The sequence below is a fragment of the Lissotriton helveticus genome, chromosome 9, assembly GCF_964261635.1.
Source record: "Lissotriton helveticus chromosome 9, aLisHel1.1, whole genome shotgun sequence".
NCBI lineage: Eukaryota > Metazoa > Chordata > Amphibia > Caudata > Salamandridae > Lissotriton > Lissotriton helveticus.
In genome coordinates, this window is record NC_136070.1 from 784,082,570 (window position 1) to 784,105,008 (window position 22,439).

At 43.7% G+C, this 22,439-nt stretch overlaps 1 protein-coding gene across 1 annotated transcript in view; it reads left to right on the forward strand.

Moving 5' to 3' along the window:
- The first annotated feature begins 1,514 nt into the window (after nucleotides 1–1,514).
- Nucleotides 1,515–22,439, forward strand: part of LOC144782972 (uncharacterized) — a 223,392-nt gene continuing 202,467 nt past the window's right edge. Inside the window, exon 1 of the mRNA XM_078662192.1 lies at nucleotides 1,515–1,863. Coding sequence (XP_078518318.1) covers nucleotides 1,515–1,863 — 349 coding nt within the window. The remainder of the gene's footprint in view (nucleotides 1,864–22,439) is intronic.

A 22,439-nucleotide genomic window follows, 5' to 3' on the forward strand; every position in this document is an offset into this window, starting at 1 on the left:
TTTCAGTTTTTACGGATTTTCACAGATAAATACAGACAGAAAACAATGTTTTTTCTGTCTGCTTTTATTTTTAAAAGAGGGTAAATACAGAAAATTGTGCTTCTTTTAAGAGACTCTCCATGCTGTTTTTCATGAATTGTAGGTCTGCAGCTGAGCAGATGGACATCATGGGAATTAAAAAACAGGATGAAATTTCTTTAAATAAAAGCATATGTCAACATACTTTTATATCATAATGCTAGTATTTACCAGTGGATTTATTGTTATGTAATATTTGGCCGCTTAAATAGCTAAAACACGAAGGACATCAAAGTATGAGTGCGCGTCCATCAGTTAAATAGATATGGAAATGTACAGTTTTACAACATAATTTATACGGAAAACATAAAATAAATATGGATAAATACAGATAAAATGGCCAAAAAATAAATTTGGATAAATACATAAATGCAGACAGAAATGGCCCAAAAATAAATACCATAAAACCGGGAGCCCTAATTATATCTTATGTGCAGACAAGCAGACGCAGACTCACCCATTTACACACTAATTACCCTGTTCATCCATTCTCTCAACCATCAACTCACTAACCCATTCGTCTATCCACTGATGCTCACACTCACACCTCTATCAATGTATTCCCTCATATTTTCATTGTTCATTCATCCATCTATGCATGTATTCATAATTTGTTTTCTTAACTCGCTCCTTCGTCAACCACGCATGCACTCAGTCCCTCATCTATTCATCCAGGTCCTTACCGTACTTAAAAGTCCATTTACTGATTAACAAATTCTCAAATTCACCCGCTCATCCGTAAACCTGCACATTGACGAAGAGCACTTTAATTAGAAACATACCTATTTGCTTTCTCGCTGCTCATAATCTCTTTATTTTAGTTGCACTTTTACCTACTCTGAGTCTATTTTATGTCGAGGAGCGAGGACATTGTTCTTTGGCCTGTAATCGTCAGCTCGAATGAGCTAAACCAATGTTAAAAGGAGGATCTTTAAGGAACAAAAATATGCGGGCGTGAGTCGTTTCCAAATAGACTTTTTTCTATAAATACCGATTGTGTTGTAAAGTTCTAGGGCCATGGAATCTCTCAAATGTCTTAAGATACAAATATTCTGTTCTTCAAAGTGGTGTACACTGAGCACCATTTGAACTGGGGCAGCAGCCTGCACCTTGACCTCCAAAAGTTTCACAGGGGGCCCCACGGGTGGTAGCACAGCTTCACAAACACCAATTAACTTAACATAATAGGCTTTCAATCAAACCCATAATATGGTTATTTCTACTTCACCTGCTGCCAGGTACCTGATGTCAGATGTTATCTCTGGAATCACGGGCCTGCTCCGCCATTGGTCCGCGCTAAGGCCGCTCTAAGCCGGCCTCTCGCCTGCTTTCTGTACTTTGCGCTCTTAAGCGAGGCCGAGTAGGCAGAGGTGATACTGCAGAGGTGGTGCTGTGCTCTGCCAAGCGCCCCCACCAGCCTGTATTGACCCCGAGCCATGGCTGCTTTCCAGGTGCTCGGCTTGCCCCAGAGCTGCCCCTTCGGTGCCCTCGACATGTGGCCCCTTGTCCCGACCGAGGCACTGCCGGCCTTTCTTGTCCAGGCTGGATACGGCTTCAAGTTCGCCCCCTGCGTCATCCCTGCCTCCAACACACCCACACGGCTGGCGGACTTTTCCATCCGCTCGATCCTGGCTGCGGAGAGTTCAGGCACCTCGGGCGCCACGCAAGGCCGAAGTCTGGACGAGGAGCCCCAGGACACCACTGCGGGCACTGCCAGCGCCAGGGCGGGCCGACAGGAGTACTCATGGATCCACTGCACCCGGTTCAGGCCGCCGAAAATACCAAGTAAGGCACCCTTCTGTAACAGGTACCGTTCTGCAGGGACTTCAGTTATTCCTACACTGCCAGCTCCGCACGGCGCTGACAGACCAGCTGCCATCACTCCACCAGCTCTACCCTCCGGCTCTCGGCCACTAGAACAGCGACGCACACACCCTCTGGCATTGCACCACAACCTGCCCTATATTTCTCTTTCTACGGTGGGACTGAGGCACACACATCTTTGCCAACCCACCTTAAACCAGCTCTTCACCTCCTATGATATTCCGATACTGAGATCCGCGCACCACTCTCCTCACCTCAACCATTTACTTATTTTATTTATTTGAATTTTTGCAAAGCATGAACGGAGCTCAAAACGCATAAGCGTGCATTACATAGCTAAGAGCAACGGGGATGTAAGCAGCAGGCATAGATAGGTAACATAAGTAAGTATCACAAGACAATCACTCAGTACATGGGTGTCATCGAGACCCCGTGGCAGTCATAGTATCTCAAGATGGAAGGCCTCCAGGTGTGCTTATCTGGTGAAAAGATCAAAAACAAGGAACGACGAGGCTTCAGACACAGCGGGGGTGGGGGGGGGGGGTGCTTCATAGGCATGGCGAAGATCTAGAGAAAGGGGCCTATGAGGAGGAGAAGGCGTGAACACAACTGGAACCACATTCCAAGGACACAGGCATACCATGTGCTGGGCATAAAATGGAGGTTGAAAAAGAAGGGTTTAATTCATTTCTGATAGTGGGTAGAGACGAGGGAATGTAGATGGCAGGTGGGAGTGAGTTTCAAACCTTGGGCACACATGCAGAGAAGAAATGGTTTAAGGAATGTTTTGTTGGGCATGAGTATTTCCTTTAGTAGAGAGTCTGTCCTGCGAAGATGTTAGAAGCCTTAGTAGAGTCTGTCCTGCAGAGATGTTGCGAGCCTTAGTAGTACAAAAGGGGGTGGTGATGGACAGAGCATCTGAACCAATCAAACACTCACACCCAGTCAAAAGATCTGGGTTTGACCCATCACCGTTCTTTAGCCCACTCTGCTACCCCAGTTCAGACATGGCTATATGCAAATCAGTCTGACCCTGTGCCTCATGGGAACAGTCCAGCCCGAACTGCCATGCCATGCCTTCCCTGGACCGGAAACAAGCTTCCGAGGACCGGTTTCTGGCATTACAGCCGTCTTCAGCCCTGCTTGCTTGAATCCTGTGGCAAAGTGAGCAAGGGACTCACGTCTGAGCATACCCTGCCAGCTTATGGCGAACAAAGCGGTACAAAAGGGGGTGGTGATGGACGGAGCATCTGAACCAATCAAACACTCACACCCTGTCAACAGATCTGGGTTTAATCCATCACCGTTCTTTAGCCCACTCTGCCACCCCATTTCAGACATAGCCATGTGCAAATCAGTCTGATGGTGGACAAAATGATTCAGAAAAGGGGGTGGTGATGAACAGAGTGCCTGAATTAAACAGACCACTCTTACCCAGTCCAAAGATCAGGGCTTGATCCATCACCGTTTTTTAGCTCACTGCACCATCCCAGCTCAGAACTTGGCTATATGCAAATTAGTCTGTTCCTGTCCCAGTGCATGATGGGAACAGGGCAAACCAAACTACCAAGCCAATTCTTATACTGGGAAGGAAACAAGCTTCCGGGGACCGGTTTCTGCCATTTCAGGCGTCTTCGGCCCGGCTTGCTTGAATCCTGATGGTGCAATGAGCAAGGGACTCACATCTGAGTATACCCTTCCACGCTTATGGTGGACAAAATGATTCAGAAAAGGGGGTGGTGATGAACAGAGTGCCTGAATTAAACAGACCACTCTTACCCAGTCCAAAGATCAGGGCTTGATCCATCACCGTTTTTTAGCTCACTGCACCATCCCAGCTCAGAACTTGGCTATATGCAAATTAGTCTGTTCCTGTCCCAGTGCATGATGGGAACAGGGCAAACCAAACTACCAAGCCAATTCTTATACTGGGAAGGAAACAAGCTTCCGGGGACCGGTTTCTGCCATTTCAGGCGTCTTCGGCCCGGCTTGCTTGAATCCTGATGGTGCAATGAGCAAGGGACTCACATCTGAGTATACCCTTCCACGCTTATGGTGGACAAAATGATTCAGAAAAGGGGGTGGTGATGAACAGAGTGCCTGAATTAAACAGACCGCTCTTACCCAGTCCAAAGATCAGGGCTTGATCCATCACCGTTTTTAGCTCACTGCACCATCCCAGCTCAGAACTTGGCTATATGCAAATTAGTCTGTTCCTGTTCCAGTGCATTTCTGGTGAAGAATTGGCTTGGTAGTTTGGTCTGCCCTGTTCCCATGATGCACTGGGCCAGGGACAGACTAATTTGCATATAGCCAGGTTCTGAGCTGGGATGGGGCAGTGAGATAAATAACGGTGATGGATCAAGCCCTGATCTTTGGACTGGGTAAGAGTGGTCGGCTTAATTCAGACACTCTGTTCATCACCACCCCCTTTTCTGTATCGTTTTTGGCCACTATAGGTGTGGCAGGGTATACTCAGACATGAGTCCCTTTCTCACTGCTCCATCAGGATTCAAGCAAGCCGGGCCGAAGAGGCTGAAATGCCAGAAACCGGTCCCCGGTAGCTTGTCTCCTTTCTGGTGAAGAATTGGCTTGGTAGTTTGGTCTGCCCTGTTCCCATGATGCACTGGGCCAGGGACAGACTAATTTGCATATAGCCAGGTTCTGAGCTGGGATGGGGCAGTGAGATAAATAACGGTGATGGATCAAGCCCTGATCTTTGGACTGGGTAAGAGTGGTCTGCTTAATTCAGACACTCTGTTCATCACCACCCCCTTTTCTGTATCGTTTTTGGCCACTATAGGTGTGGCAGGGTATACTCAGACATGAGTCCCTTTCTCACTGCTCCATCAGGATTCAAGCAAGCCGGGCCGAAGAGGCTGAAATGCCAGAAACCGGTCCCCGGTAGCTTGTCTCCTTTCTGGTGAAGAATTGGCTTGGTAGTTTGGTCTGCCCTGTTCCCATGATGCACTGGGCCAGGGACAGACTAATTTGCATATAGCCAGGTTCTGAGCTGGGATGGGGCAGTGAGATAAATAACGGTGATGGATCAAGCCCTGATCTTTGGACTGGGTAAGAGTGGTCTGCTTAATTCAGACACTCTGTTCATCACCACCCCCTTTTCTGTATCGTTTTTGGCCACTATAGGTGTGGCAGGGTATACTCAGACATGAGTCCCTTTCTCACTGCTCCATCAGGATTCAAGCAAGCCGGGCCGAAGAGGCTGAAATGCCAGAAACCGGTCCCCGGTAGCTTGTCTCCTTTCTGGTGAAGAATTGGCTTGGTAGTTTGGTCTGCCCTGTTCCCATGATGCACTGGGCCAGGGACAGACTAATTTGCATATAGCCAGGTTCTGAGCTGGGATGGGGCAGTGAGATAAATAACGGTGATGGATCAAGCCCTGATCTTTGGACTGGGTAAGAGTGGTCTGCTTAATTCAGACATTCTGTTCATCACCACCCCCTTTTCTGTATCGTTTTTGGCCACTATAGGTGTGGCAGGGTATACTCAGACATGAGTCCCTTTCTCACTGCTCCATCAGGATTCAAGCAAGCCGGGCCGAAGAGGCTGAAATGCCAGAAACCGGTCCCCGGTAGCTTGTCTCCTTTCTGGTGAAGAATTGGCTTGGTAGTTTGGTCTGCCCTGTTCCCATGATGCACTGGGCCAGGGACAGACTAATTTGCATATAGCCAGGTTCTGAGCTGGGATGGGGCAGTGAGATAAATAACGGTGATGGATCAAGCCCTGATCTTTGGACTGGGTAAGAGTGGTCTGCTTAATTCAGACACTCTGTTCATCACCACCCCCTTTTCTGTATCGACTTTGAGAGTACAAGCAGTGCCGGATGTAGTCCTCATGCTCACTCTGGACTCAAGCACTCTACGAGGACATCAAGCATTGGAAGAGCCAAAAGGGATCGCCTTTATAATGCGAGTGCAGACCTGTTGGTTTTTCCAATGTGTGGTACCTTCCTATCCATGGGTTTTCTATCTCTTCCCCTCCCCCACCCTACCGAAAACCCATGGATAGGAAGATAACACACATTGTTTATCTGCAAGCCTGTGCTTAAAAACAATAAAAGGAAACAAGCCAAAATACTTAAGTCTAAGCCAACACATATCAGCACCATGAAACCGCCTGGTGTAAGTGCGCTCTACAAATATTTTTAACATAACATAACATTTTATAATATCTCAAACCAGTTGATTGAATTCAATGTTTTCAATTTTTGTAAATGTCAGTTTTTATGAATTTTCAATGACTCCTCACTCAGGAAACTCTGAGCAGAATTAAACAATAAGGTAGTGTCAATGTAATGGGAATTGTTTGCAAACCTAATTTTAATTTCTACAAGATTCAGCCATTTTCTCCTCTGCATTAGCCCAGGGAGCAGAATTATGGGTCTCCAGGGGAAGTATCATACTAAATACACCTTCTGCCTCAGACGCAAGTGAGTGCATGGCCTTTTCCCCAGTGCCATTAAAGCTTTTGTGTGCTAAAGCATGTGCTTTCAATATTTGAGTTCCGTACTTGCTCTCATGGAACCTTCATGCTTAAACAGTTAGTTTATATAGTAACCCACACATCTAGCTGTTTAACCAACATTTGTGGTGTTGATGCATTGTGTCCTCTGCTCAGGAACATTCCAGTATCAAGGTCTGGTATCCAGGCTTGCAGGACACATGGCTAGGAAAAAATCCCAAAATTATCCTTGCATAACACAACTTCTTCTGTGATTACAAATATTTCATTTTTTATTTCAACACTAGTAATTTCCACCCACAGATGTTATGTTCATCGATCATATGAGGCAGATCCCTTGTAATTTTTGATCCACAATGTCATTATATCACAGTACCCTTTCTTTCAAAATTATTGGACAGCTCAATGCCCCAACTCCAATGCATTTCAGGCGGTCATTTGCCCTTCTTTAGAGAGAAAAGGATATGCAAACGAGTATTATACAAACAGGATTAAAGGAAACGAAATTAGGAACAACCTCAGTGTCTAAAGAGAAATTTTTGTACAACCATTCCTCATAAAGATGAGCACACAAAAGAAGGATTTCTAAAAAGTTCAGAATGTGCATTAATGTGGACAGGAATAAAACACCTTTGGGTGAACCTCATTCGTACAATGTCCAAAAACCAACAGGAATCCAAACAAACCAAGTTAGAACCTATGGAGAAAAATGTTGAGCTAAACTAAACTACGGGTCACATCATAAATATACACATAACAAGAATCTAAAATTCAGAGTTAGAAGAGTGACACAAGAGAGCATGCCACAGATTATTAGCTGTGTGAAACACCCACAGTAACCATCCAACTATGTGCAAGTTACCTAACTTCCATTACTCCATGAACCGAAGCCATCTCGTGAAACGAGTGCTATGTGACAGCTGCAGTGCACCCAAAATAGATCCACAGCAAACCATGCCAGCAGATCATTCCTGGTCAATTCAGTTGGCCAAGTTAATCAAAACATGTTCAAATTGTTTACTCTCCCATAAGTCATGCAGCAATGCCATCTTGCTTTACACATGGAACAGATTCACATCAAGCCATGCTTACAGATCCGTCTAATCACACACATGTGGAATATCTGGAATGCGGAGATAAAACCAAAATAACCCTTAATGTTTACTTTTCAGCCATATCCCAGAAAAAATATCCCTGTTGCTGTGCTTTTACAGAGAAGCTGGGAGGGGTGGGGAACAACACAGTACAGGAAGGGGGTGCAAGAGGGAAGCTGCTAGCAAACACATGAACTCTAATGGAGAACTGAATGAAAGAGAAATAGAAGTACCCTAAATGTGAACAGTGGATTGATACAACTCAGAGCAAATGTTGTCTTCTGAATGGCACTCAAGGCATTAGGTTGTATTGTATTGTACTGCAACATTTATATTGCTCTTACCACTCAATGTGTGGAACTGAAGCTCTTATCTACATAGGCTGCATGCTACACCATGTAGGGTGTGTGGTATAAAGTGGTTTGGTTTTGTTTTGATCCTATGTGGAAAGGGTTCCCATGTTGTGCGTGATGACCACCGATGTACAGCTATCATGATATGAGATGCAGTGAGTAGCAGTGTGATAAATGAAGATGTGTGAGAGCGAGATATGTAGATTATGGTTTCCAGTAAGCTGGCAGCTTTAAACAGCTTTCCAGGTCACTTTATGTTTTTTTGTGATTATAGTCCACTTATCTTGCGCTGGACTGACCATTCTGAGATGTTTTGTTTGACATTTATGGTCCTGAGCAGGCATGGATTGGACTGAGACAAGGTACAGAAATATAGTAGGATGTACATTGTTAATATCATCCCATATCTGATTGTCATTGTGATATGTCAAGTAGTGATTATAGTATGTAGCTTGTTGGGACCTAAAGCGGTGAGTCCTCCGAATGGCCAGCAGTATTTGGCAGATCTATTCAGTTATTCCATCCCTGCTCAGTTGGTGATGGCTGGTTTATGGCCTGATGCAGTACTGGTTAATGGGCAAAACCCTTAGCAGATCTTATGTGAATATGAGAGTGTCAAACAGTATAAGAGGATTATTATAAAGCCTTAATGAGCCAATACCGACTGTGTGATTGCTGAGTGTTAGTGTGGGTATTAGCGTGGCCCAAGAGGCTTCTCTATTGTACTGTCATTACATTTGTATAGAGCTTACAACCCCTGACGAGGCATGGAAGCACTTGCCGCCCGACAGCACACTCCTCTGGAACCTATGGTTAGCTTTTTTTAAAGTTGGTGATTCGGATTCGTTTTGTGCTCTTAAGAAATACGTTCAATGCATGTAGCCCTGTTTCTAGGTTGTAGGCAAAGTAGATGGGAGTTTGGTGTTAACTTTAGCGACGGTGGCAGGGGGTATGTGAATTCATACAAATAGTTGGCGTTATTAATTTTCTTTTTTTTTTGGAGAGATTTATATACAGCAAACTTGACCTGAATCATCGGGTATCAGAGCAAAATACTTAGCACCAGTTGCTTTACATTAGGACACATTCATTTTTGTTAGGCACGGGGAGATTAAGTGATTTGCCCAGAATCACAGGATGTTCAGCGTTATTGCCGAGACTTGAACCCAGCTCCCCAGATTCGAGGTCGACTGCCCTAGCCGTTAGGCCAACTCCTCTCCCCTCATTAATAGATGAGCTACAGGAGATAAGGTATAGTTAGCTTGTAGAAATATGATTAAAGAAAGGTTGAAATGTGACAACTGGAAGTTTTACCTCGCAGTCAATTTTCATGGTAATAAAGAGGAAACTTTTTTGATTTTGCTTGCAATCTGATGATTCAAAACTATAGAATAAAACAACATTATTTGCATGTGAGAGAGTGCTAGATTAGGTACTTTTGATAAGCACTAGAATCCGGCAGTCTGTTGTATGAAAGACTACTGGTAGGACACCACTTTAGCAAAAACAGCTGATAAAACAAGGGCTGAAAGCATAACGTAATGGCTTGACAAATATATAGGGAAATAGCAAGAGATTTAGGCTCTGCTCAGAGTCGGCAGTAACATCATGATTATAGCAAATTGTAAGAAATTGGGTCATTAGTTGATGGGGTGAAAACCCAACTCAAATAATAAAAACAATCCTTCTAAGCATGAACCACAAAAGTCACCATTAGACCTGTTTATCACCCTCTGAAAGCTTGGCACAAAAAAAGCAGTCAGGCTTAACTTAGAGGCAATGTGTAAAGTACCTATGCAGCACCCACGTAGTAATAACATGAAAACACAACACAAGAAAAATCCCAATTCAATTTAGATGAATATAGTCATTTTTAATAAATAAAAAACATCAAACATAAACAAAATCTAATCAGTAGAACAGGAGATATTATTTTCAAAGTTTTAGGTAAAAATTCTGCTATTATTCGGGCAGATTATGCATCGAGGACGGTTGTTGCTCTAGTGCTAAGAGCCATTCATAGCTGGAGCTTCACATTGGTAGCTCATTGCAGACAGTTACTGTGAGTGCAAAGTGCAGGCCTTGCGTTACCGGTCATCATAGACACCAAGAGGTCACTTCATGGTCACAAGGAGCCCAAACTTCAGGTCTTTTACCTTTCCTTCAGGGCTAGTTCTCACTGTTGCCACTCAAAAGTTGAGGACCTGAGGGTACCTCTGGGAATTAGGACTCACTCTTTTAAGTCTCAGGCTGGTCCAGTTGCATGGAGACTTCTAGAAGTTTGTTGTGTACCTCATGTGCCTAGAGCTTACACAGGAGAGCAGTCAATTGACCCTTGGAGTCACTCTGGCTAGCATGGGATAAAGCCAAGCAGGTCACATCTTGCTTCTTCAGGCACCAAGGCAGTCCTTCCAGCAGTAGGGAAGGGTGTCTAGCAGCAGGGCACTCCATCTTATGAATCTTCCACAGAACCAAGTGTTCTGATGAGTGTTTATGAAGGTCCTATTTTTAGGTTGAGCCTATGCAGCGCGCATGCGTGGACTGCAAGACCTGCTGTAATCCCCATACCGAGTGAAAACTCTCCTGCTACTTACCATTGGTTCAGTCCTGCGTCGGTCTACTTTGGTGGCTCCTCATTGGTTGATGCTCCCGATACATCACTTCCGTTTTTTGCTCAAGAGCACTGGCCAACCACAGTTTTGTTGCACTGTAGAGGTTTATGTGTTCCTGTGGGCACTACTTCAAGAAAGAAAAAGTGTGGAAGCTTGCAACATACCGTGAGTAAATCACAAACATCTTTCTGTCGACTTGTTGATAAAGAGTTGCGCTCCACTCGCTCACTTTAAAGCAAGACAGCGCCTTCAAAATCAACATAACAATGCCCCCAACCTGCACTCACCAGATCTGGTCCTTGGTCTTTCAACAGACAGTGCGTTTGCCCAGGGAGAGACTTCAGTGCGCTCTATGGTATATTACATGCCTTGAGGGGAGTACGGGCTGTAGTAAGGACACTATTGGGCAGTGCTCGTGCTCCAGGTACTACTCTATGATGTCCTGCTGTACATCCTCAGAGTCATCATTATGTAGTGAGCGTGCTCCAGGTACGCTATGGTTTTCCTATCATACACCGGAGTCACTGAGCTGGGTTGTTTCCAAGTTTCTCACAGATAAGCCACTGCTCCGGGTTGGGAGCATGACTGTGCTCATACCGGGCCAGCACCGTTGCTCTTAGTGCACAAACAGTGGTTCCAAACACATATTTCAAGGCCATCTTGCAACTGACCGGATTTTTTCAAGAAATTGGAGACACGAACCCCGAGCACTTGATGCCCCAAACTTGGAGTTTCTCTGTGCTGGAAACATGTTGTCTTATTTCTTAAGGGCCCTTCTGGTGTTGTCTTTGGAAGAATGAAAAGCTGAGTCAGATGTAGGGGCGTGTTACATTTCTGCTGATGATGCAGTAACCCAACGGATATGATAGTTAGGAGTAAGTGCAGAGAGGCGGTCCAGTTTGTGATGTGCGTTACATAAATGGGTAAACAATTATGTCAGAATGAGTATTTGTTTCCGGCTGAAGACCCGTGTTCAAGAACCTCCCTGGCAGGTCAAGAGTTCACACAAAGAATAAACTGCACCTGGTTCCTGCCCTTCACTCACCGGAAACCTCCGAGCTTGAAATTGTAATACAGTGTGAACTTTTAAAGTGGCACAAACTCAGGATCTGGCAACACACAGTACTCGGCTGAGTTTTCAACCATTGAATTACTCATTTTATTTATTTATTCACACAGTAAAGCTCCCTTACTCATTTTATTCACTCGTTCACTCATGAAACCACCCTAGACCTGCCTCACCTGCCAGGACTGAAGAAATAAAACACCAAGAGTGTATTTTGGGAATTCAGAACATGACCCAAGGGGTCCTCCCAGAATGTCTCAAGACAGGACAAGTAGTCCCGATCATCAAAAAACCCACGGCAGACCCGGCTGATCCAAATAACTATCGCCCAGTGACCAACATCCCTTTTCTGGCCAAATTAATAGAGAGATGTGTACAATATCAGTTAAGCAGACATATAGACAACTTCTCTCTATTGGATGATTGCCAATCAGGCTTCAGAACTGGACACAGCACGGAAACCGCAATCCTTCACATAGTCGATGATGCTCTTCAAGCACTAGATCGTAACCAATCCTGTCTACTCATCCTCCTAGACTTGTCATCAGCGTTTGACACAGTTAACCACGAAAAACTTCTAACCAGACTTCAGAACAGGATGGGAATTTCAGGCACTGTGTTGAATTGGTTCAAATCATTCTTACAGAATAGAACTCAGAGATTCCTAGTAAATCAATCTCTTTCCAATTCTTGCCCTAATACAATCGGAGTACCCCAAGGATCGACTCTATCTCCTTCACTGTTTAACTTATACATCGAACCACTTACAGAAATTCTACGAAATTCTAAAATATCTTACCATAAAGTGGCTATCTTGTAATCACCTCAAGCTAAACGCGAACAAAACTGAATTCTAACTCATCGCACCTCAAAAGAATCAAGCCGAAGTGAAAGAATGGTCCAAAATGATCACAGCACTAAACTGCACCCCAACGCTAGCTGAATCAGCTAAGTCTCTAGGAATCACACTGGATGAACACCTTGATATGAAAACCCACATCAAAGTAATGGCAAAAAACGCACACTTTCATCTGAACTACTTAAGAAAAATGAAGTCATTTCTATCAGAGAAAGACCTAAAACTAGCAGTGCAATCATTGGTGATCTCAAGAATTGAATATGGATGCACAACACTTGCAGGCCTTCCAAAAATCTCTACTGCTCCCTTAAAAGCATGCCTCAATGCAGGGGCTAGACTTATCACAGGATCGAGGAAATTTGACCACATCTCCCCTCACCTGAAAGCTCTAAACTGGCTACCCTACGAAGCTAGAATACAACTAAAAATGGCATGTATCGCCCATAAAGCGATTCATCATAACACACCCAGATATCTTGCCAAGAAAATAAAAATTGCAGGAGGAAATAGACCCATCCGGAGTGCTAGTCTACTGATGCTGAGACCACCTATCTTCAGGAAGAAAAAAACTTATGAGAGATCTTTCTCTGGTGCAGCCCCTAGAATATGGAACTCCCTTCCTGCGAACATCAGAAAGATCTCGAACACTGCAACATTCAAGAAGGAAACTAGGTCGTTTCTCATGAACAAATTCCTCCAGTAGATAGTCAACTTGCCTTCGGCGACTCTACAGCGAGGGTCATCTGGATTACATATTGGGAAGCATAAAGAAGTTGACCCTTGGCAAGAAGTCATTGACTGTACTCTTGCATCCTCCCTTTATGTGCTCGTTTTGATATATACATTATTTTTTTACAGGCTACATATGTGCGTGTTATTATCCTTGTTGTTCTTATTATATTCCATATGTTGTTAAGCGCTCTGATACCCAAGGGTCTAGTTCGCGCTATAGAAAACTGTTATAAATAGATGGGTGATTTGCTGTGCTTCATAAATCCTGACTGATCGATTCATTTTGAGCATTGTGTGTTTGACAGGGTGCCATAGGTTGTGGACTATCCAAACCCCCCAAAAAACGCCCCCCAGGAAAACCACAGAGTTTTCCTGGCCCCACCCAACTGGCTGCTGCAAAAGAAAGATCACAAAACACTTTTATTGCACCATAAATTTTCGTTCCAAAAATTGGCTAGCAAATTCCTCACTTCCAGTAGATAATACGCTTGACCCATTTGTGATAAATGCACACCATCCTCTCTGAAGAGGTGACCTTCAGAACCTCTAATATTGTCGTGTGATAAAACTTTAATGCCCATAGCTTAGGAAAAAACTTTCATCGCCCGATTGAGCTTCCTTTGGGCCTGTTCAACAGCTGTGTGATTCCCTGCCCCTCTCCACAATTGTCTATAGATGAACTCTGTCCAGAACACACATGTGCCCGCCCAATTGTTTTTTAAAACTGCAAGGTCCAACTTCACCTGTTTAATAAGGGAGAGGCGCGACCAGGGCACTAAATCGTTTTCTCCTAAATGTATAATTAACATGTCAGGAAAACCTTGTGCAGAAGACAGTTCCGTTAAAGTGGGAAACAGACCCACCCACCACATCCCACCTTTTCTATTCCAAAATACTGCATACCCTTTGCGTGGAAGTACGAGTGATTTGCCATATATATGCTGTTCCGCAAAGATCGCTGCCCATTTAATGAACGAGTGTCCCACTATCCAGGTATGCATTTTTGTTGACAGTGGACCTTTCACGCAACCTAAACAGAAAAACAAATATTAGGAAGGGACAAAGTGGACAAATAAAGCTCTTATTTCCTGACATAGCGAGTACAACAAGCTGATTTCCACCTCCCTATCCTCCTTACATCCTCCAAAGCCCAACCCATCCTGACAGTCTCAGTAGCTGCCCAATCCTAACAGAGTGTGTGTCAAACACTAAAGGGTATTTACCAATCCTAACCAAGGTAACACAGCTAATAAATGAGTTCTAGAAATCTTATTTCCTTTAAAATGACAAAAATATTTACCAGGCCCGAAAACAGCGGACTTAGTGAATGACTCCCACTCCATCAAAGGACAACAATCTATGACCCCTCTACTGTTTAAGTGAACCCACATGCCTCTGCCTAGTTGGTCTGTTTTTGACATCCTCAACCAGATCCTTAGCTTGTAATTGAACCTCACTGCTCTGAATGCCATTCTGATCGCGCAGGCCCAATAATTCGAAACCTAGACAGCACCAAAAAATAGCCAAATCATGCATAACCTAAATCGATAAACCTCCCAATCATCATAATAGCAAAAAGGTAACTTTAATAACAACTGTTGCAACAAATCAAAAGTAACTGGTTCTCGTAAGGGCAAAGTATGGGTTCGCTCCCTGCTGAAACCTTTCAACATTTTTCTTAACGAAACATCCTCAACAGGATCATGACCACACCTTAAATGGCCATAAAAGGAAATCCTAGCAAATTTCACAGAAATAGTCATGTGAGATAGGCCTTCGTTAATTAAATGTAACACAAACTTTAAAATGAAAACATTTGTTACCATCAAAGTTCCCACCATAACTTTGAGATCATTTTTCATAACTTAAAAATTTGTTCCAAGCATGTTGGTAGCTTCATCTGGTGGAGGGAGCTATAGAATGTTCAACTAATTTGACAATCCTCAATCCCCCAGCACCCAGATGCTCTGCGGAATCGGAATTTTGACACTGTCCGCCCCTGGATGTATGACGGTACAACGCGTGGTATTACCACGCGTACCGTTACAACGCGTCTTTTACAACGCAAGTCCTTACCACGACTTGCGCTGTAGGGGTGCGGACTTAGGAATAGTTAAATTTACTATTCCAACACCACCCTACGTACAGTAGGGAAGGTGTTGGAATAGTAAATCTACTATTCCTTCTCCTTGAGCGCCCTGCAGCGCAAGTCGTGGTTACTGCGGGGTAACATCTGCGTTGTAAAGGATGTTCCCCCCGCCCCTGGCGCCAAACTGTGAAATTTCTGCCAATTAAAGCGAGACAAAGCGTCTGCAATTGAATTTTTGATGCCAGGAATGTGCCTGGCTCTAAAGACAATATTCAATTTAAGACTCTGTAACATGAAAACCCGCAAAAGGCATAACACTCTTAGATCTTTCGCTCTTTGTTCATTAATCAGAGCTACCACAGACATATTGTCAACACGAAAAAGCACACATCTATCCCGAAATTCCTCACCCCACACTAGCAAAGCAACAATGAGAGGGAATAATTCCAAGAATGCAATACTGTGCCCTTGTTGAAGCCAATGGGAGGGCCACCTCTCATTACACCAGCGACCCTGCAAAAACAGACCAAAGCCATGAGCCCCTGAAGCATCTGATTTCCTGTACCTTCTCAGCCGGCAAGAAAAGTATAATATCCTGAGTTTCAATTTCGATTCCAAGAAAGGTTAGCTTGGTGCTGGGGCCTTCTGTCTTGTCTGGGGCTAACGGGACACCCAGCTCCTTAGCCATGTCTTAAAAGTTGCACAGCTGTCTGCTGCACTGATCTGAATGAGCAGTTCCAATTAACATAAAGTCATCCAAATAATGGCAAACATACATACGTCCGCTTCTCTTAGTAAAGCACCATTGCAGAAAAGTACTAAACATCTCAAAAAGAGCACAAGACACCCAGCAGCCCTTTGCGATAACTTTGTCTACATAGAATGCACCATTAAAAAACATGCTCAAAAGCTCAAAATCAGATGGATGTATGGGTAATAAGCGAAAAGCTGACTGAATATCGCTCTTAGCCAATTACGCTCCAGTCCCAACCATCCTTACCATTTTCAAAGCGTCAACCACTGAGGCATAGGACACATTAGTATCATCTGGTGAAATGAAATCATTAAAGGAATGACCCTCTGGCCAGGAAAGATGGTGGATCAAACGAAATTCCCCAGCCACTTTCTTTGGTACTAAACCCAAAGGTGATACAATCAAGTTTTCAAAAGGGGATAGCCGAAATGGCCCTGCTATTCTGCCCGCTTTCAGTTCTGCAACTAATTTCTTTTGTACAATCTGTGGTAACTCCTTAGCAGATTTAAGATTGTCGGCCCATCAATCAGCGCCAGGATGCCTGTCGGGTTACAGTGCACTGTATAAGTTTTGCTTACAATTACAATTATACCTTGGCCCCTGATAACCAATCTTGAAGCCATTCCTGAAACCCCAGTAAACTTTTGAAGCCGCTTCAACATCTGGATACTCATTCAGCCAGGGTTCTAGAATCAACAGCCTAATTGGGGTATGAGCCCTTTGGCATAGGCTGAAATGTTGCACCCCTTCCCCTTTGAAATCTTCCCTGTTCCCCAAACCTTTGATTAGTGAAACGTTGTGTGATGGCATGTTTACCCCCACATTGTGAACACTCTTGTTTAAATCTACAGAACTGTCTGGTACAAAACCCCCAGTTGAAATTCCAACAGGCTCCTGATACTGGAAATTGTCCTCTACAAAACCAATCCGCCCCGATTTGGGCAGGGCAAGGCTTAAAGGGCAGGTATGTAATTGGCTAACCACTTGCTGTATGTGTCATTGCCGGCGGTTGGGTAGAGGACATCCACTGAAGCCAAAGCTCAACGTCACCCCAAGGTTTTTCGTGGAATATGCTGACCCTGGCCCTAAATTCCTCGTCATAACTAAGCCACGCATATCCAGCAAAGTGCATTTGGGCCTTGCAAATTAAATCTATGTATTTGAACATGGCAACAGGCCTATCTTGATGTCTTTCGCAATATACACTTGCATAAATCAAAAAAGCAGATGTCCAATCCTCGATGTTCTTAGGGACCCTAGGGCATTTGGCAAGCTCCCATTCCTCTTCTTTGGACCCTTCTTTAGCCTGTATATTCCTAAGTAAGAGCTTAAACACATCAACGAACTCATGTTGCCAAATTCTAGTTTTTTCTTTTTTGAAAAATAAGTTCCCAATGGCATTGCTATACCCATGTAAGCGAGTTTCTTATGAATATTCTTATCTTCACTCACCTTCACATTACCAGAGGCACTAGCCTCATCAAACTTTTTATCCTGACTGTTATCCTTGCCTTCCACCGAAAAGCTACCAACATCTGGAACCTGTCGCATCACATTCCCCACACCCTCCATAGAAAGCACCCCCGAGTCAGAAGACAACGATGCATCCCCAACAACCACAGAACGTGTATTGCGCTTGCTGATAGCAGGTTGTGATCAAGAAACCCACCAATGTGGCTTACCTGTGGGCAATTGAGCAGAGCGTTTCTGAAATTCTTTGTGATCATCACGCTGAAGATGACCGTGCCGCTGTTCTTGTTCCATTGCGCTGTCCGCTCCTGACTTCTGCAACAAACTAAGAACATTGGTTGCTCCCAACACACCCCTCGAAACCAAATTCTCATGAAGCATTATTTGTTCATTACCATCACCCTGCTCCTCCCCCAACCCCCTTCTTCAAAATCATCATAATCCTCCCCATAATCCAATTGTTCACCATATAAATCCAAATCAGGCTGCTATTTCCAGGCATTACCCCCATCATACAACCTCCAATTAGTCACAGACATCCGCTCCGAATGTCCGGCCGCCGACTGAAAATCCGCTCGTGATCCACCTTGCTTGTCCGTTTTTTTACCCAAAACCGCATTATGTTCAATAGACGAAGCACTGGAGACACCAGCTGTAGACAGTGTTCCTGACGACGCTTGAACCTTCAAGCTGCTCTTGCCTGAGGAATTAGATAAACCCAAACTCTTCCACCCTAACCCACTTACAGAGCTGCCACCTGTAGCCATAGGGGCGTTTGAATGCTCAACCCACACCCACTGTCCCGCCTGAGGCCCAAAAGTTTAGCCAAAATCAGACCATGGCTGACTAGGAGGAGGACGAGGTGTGGGAAAAAGGAACTCGCTCCCAGATGAAACTCCAAGCTGTTCAGACTGAAGATCTCTACTTCCACTATGAAAAAAAGGCTCTGAAACCTCAAACCCCTCATGATAATAATCATGTCCCATTGACCTTGGTCCCTCAAAATGTACAGTTGACAATGAATTCACGCGTGAAAAAGGAACTTTGCAACCAGGGGGGCCTCCAGGCACCAGGGACAGTGAAACCACAGAATCATCCCCCACCAACACTGACCTAGATACCATAAACGTTTTCAATAACTGAGGATTCCCTCCCTGTTTAGGTGCAGGGAACAATACCTGGTCCTCCATAACCTCCTCACCACTGTCACTGGAATAACCTACCAAAGAGGCAGAGTACCTATCAGAAACAACGTGAGGCACAATGTTAATCTTGGCACCTTCAATGCTGAAGCATGAGCGCTTCGAGCAGGTAATTAATTGCTCTCTAGTCTGCTTTGATGGAGAGGGGCACGTCGGCAAAGAAACTGAGGCTGTCGTCCTGACTGAAAAACACCGCCCGCTTCAAACCTCCGCAAAGGAGCGATGCCGAAAACTTCCTCATGGCGGCAACACCCCTCAGCGAAGCTCTCCTCCTATTCACCCGGCCCGACGAGGGGCGGAGACTGCTCCCAACTGCCCCGCCTCACATTCAGACGATGAAAGACTGCGCGCCCGCAACAGCCCTTCGCCGCTGCTCTTAAGGTAAGGACGGTCGCTGCTCTGTTTTACTGCTGCTACACTGTCCCGATTCACTGGCGTTAGCGAAACTTTGCAGGTTGAAGGCAAACAGGCAGCTACCGCTTCAGCCACCCCCGTGCCGCCTTTCTTCTCAGGCACGCAACGCCTGCCCCTACAGTGGCGGACAATGGAGAAGTGTGGCTCAATGGTTAGAACGGCAGACCCTGATGCAGAGGTCTAGCCCGGGACCAGGGTTCAATTCCCCGCCTCGCCGGGTCTTGGGCTCAAAATTCCACGGACCTGATAATTCTCGCCTCGGTGCCTATTCCAATCATGGAGTCCCACTCTGCAACTCTGGGCAATAGCTTGCTTAATCTCCACAATGGCCTCCACAACGCTAAGGATGCCTGGCCTCCACCTTGGGGGTGCCCAGGAGTGGACACCTCACAGGGAAAGCCAGGATGGGTTCCACAGCGGTATTCATACAAACGCCTTGAGACCCTTGCGGGTGAGTAGTGCGCTATACAAGTATCAATTTACAATTTACATTTACTGGGCCTCAATAAATCCTCCCTCCCCACTGCACAAAGAACACGCAGCGCTTCTCTCACCGCCACTCCTTCCGCCATGACAATAATCACAAATACCTTGGTAACGCAACTCAAAACACCACACAACAAACTCTCTGACAGAAAAGGAAAACGTCAAAGAAAGCAGTCAGCCGTTAGGTACAACCGCCGAAGTGTCCTCCCGCCAAAAGCACTCCTACATATAAACTACCTATAAGTCCTGCCCCATTAACCTACCTACACCTATCATGCAGCGTGGATTATCCCACCGCGCGGAAAAAAAACAAGGGGACACCGGCTTGTGCCCTGCTCCCCCTGGGTTCCCAACCCAGAGTTGGGACATACCCGAGCACTTACCGGTGAGAGGAACCGCTTTGGGGATCGGTATGTGTAAACACTCGTTAGCTTTCCTGTAGCTACTCGTAATGTTAAGTTTTAAATACTATACTAAGCTCTTTCTATTTCTATGCTATCATCAGCACGAAACTGGGGTTTGCCTGACTCTGCTATGGCCACCCCTGGGTCATGGCTGTGGTTTTAGACTGGAACACACAGTTTTTTTGGGGGATGTTTGTTGCCGTGGATTGGGGGTGTTTATTTGGATATTTCTTTTCACAGCACACGATGATGTCAGCTATGGACAATTACATCAACAGTATCCTTACTTAGGCAGACGGAACTTCTCTTATAATACTATAATGGATTAATGCCAACTTAATTTTATTATGGGGTTTCACTTTTTGGGGCAGTGGCCATTCAACTGAAGGGCTGAGTTTTACCATATTTACAAGTGACTATGGATGATAGCCTAGCTTCTGATTTCAAATAGTAGTTGGTCATGGACTTCAGTTCAGAGACAAGTGCTGCTAACAGTGCATACCTTAGGCTTCAGCAAATGTTAGCGTAATTATCCTATCTATACTCAGAACATGAAGGTAGGAATTATATCTGATTTACGTACAAGCCAGAAAACAAAATCAAGATGCAGTGATGTTCCGATAATTTGATAAATAAAAAATGTGGACGTTATTCGGCTGATGGGGTAACGATGTTAGCATAATGTCAGGAATCACTATTGTACGATAAACATTGAATTAGGATTTCGTACTTCCCTCCACGAATATCAACATTCGACCCAAATGGGTAAAATGACGCATATAAATGGTGTACAGCAACCCTTCATAGCCACCGCACCTGCTCCACTAATGATAGGCAGACGTCTGACTGGTAACCAGTCAAAATATCGAGTTTTTTTATCGACTAGACATAATATCGAGTCAAAAATATAGAATAGACATAATATCGACTAGACATAATATAGACTACCAAAATATCGATTATAATTAATTAAATATGTTAATTTATTTATTGTTATTTTTTTAGAATTAATTGTTAATTAATTATTAATTGGTAATTAATTAAAATATAATTGGTCAGAGAAGTGTGGCTCAGTGGTTAGAGGCGACAGACCCGGAAGCTGAGATCGGCCGTGGACCAGGGTTCGATTCCCCGCCTCGTCGGGTCTCGGGCTCTAAAATTCCACGGACTCGATAATTTTCGCTCCGGTGCCTACTTGACTCACGGGGTCACACTCTGCGACTCTGGGCAATAGCTTGCTTAATCTCCACTACGGCCCCTCGCGGCGGGATGCCTGGCTTTCACCTTGTGGATACCCTGCCGGGGTATCTCACAGGGGAATACCAGGATGGGTTCCCTAAGCAAGCGCTTAGATACTGTGTCGGTGATTTGCGCTATATAAATACATGTACATTACATTACATTTTAATTGATTGATTGATAAATATTTTAATTTTAGTAATTTATTTTCTGTAGCGGGTTGTGGGTTTATAGGGGAATAGGGCGGGAAGTAATTTAATTATAAATAATTAAATATGCTAATTAATTAATTGGTAATTAATTTTTAATTGATAATTAATTAATTAATTGATAATTAATTTTAATTAATTGTTTATTTGACAATTATGTGAATAATATTTTTTTTTTTCTGTAGCGGGTTGTGGGTTTATAGGGGAATAGGGTGGGAAGTGATTTAATTTTAATTAATTAAATATGTTAATTAATTAATTGATTTGTATTTATTTAGAATAAATTGTCAAATAATTTATAATTGGTAAATAATTAATTTTTAATTGATAATTAATTTTTATTAATTTATTAATTGATAAATATGTGAATAATAATATTTTATTTTTAGTAGCGGGTTGTAGGTTTATAGGCTAATAGGGTGGGAAGTAATTTAATATAATTAATTAAACATGATAACTAAGTAATTGGCATTTTTTTTAAATAAATTGGTTATTAATTTATAATTGGTAAATAATTAATTCTTAATTGGTAATTAAAATGTTAAAATTGATTAATTTATAATTATGTGATTTATATTAATTTATTTTCACTACAGTGGGGGTATTAAAATTTACCCCTACGCTATCCAATGCTTTCCCTACTGTTGCACTGCAGGAGTGGGAATAGTAATTTTTACCCCTACGCTATCCAACGCTTTCCCTATTGTTGCATTCGCTGGAGTTGGAATAGTAATTTTTACCCCTACGCCATCCAACACTTTCCCTACTGTTGCACTCTCTGGAGTTGGAATAGTAAATTTTACCCCTATGCTATCGAATGCTTTCCCTACTGTTGCACTCGCTGGAGTGAAATTGGTTATTAATTTTTAATTGGTAATTAATTAATTCTTAATTGGTAATTAAAATGTTAAAATTGATTAATTTATAATTATGTGATTTATATTAATTTATTTTCACTACAGTGGGGATATTAAAATTTACCCCTACGCTATCCAATGCTTTCCCTACTGCTGCACTGCTGGAGTGGGAATAGTAATTTTTACCCCTACGCTATCCAACGCTTTCCCTATTG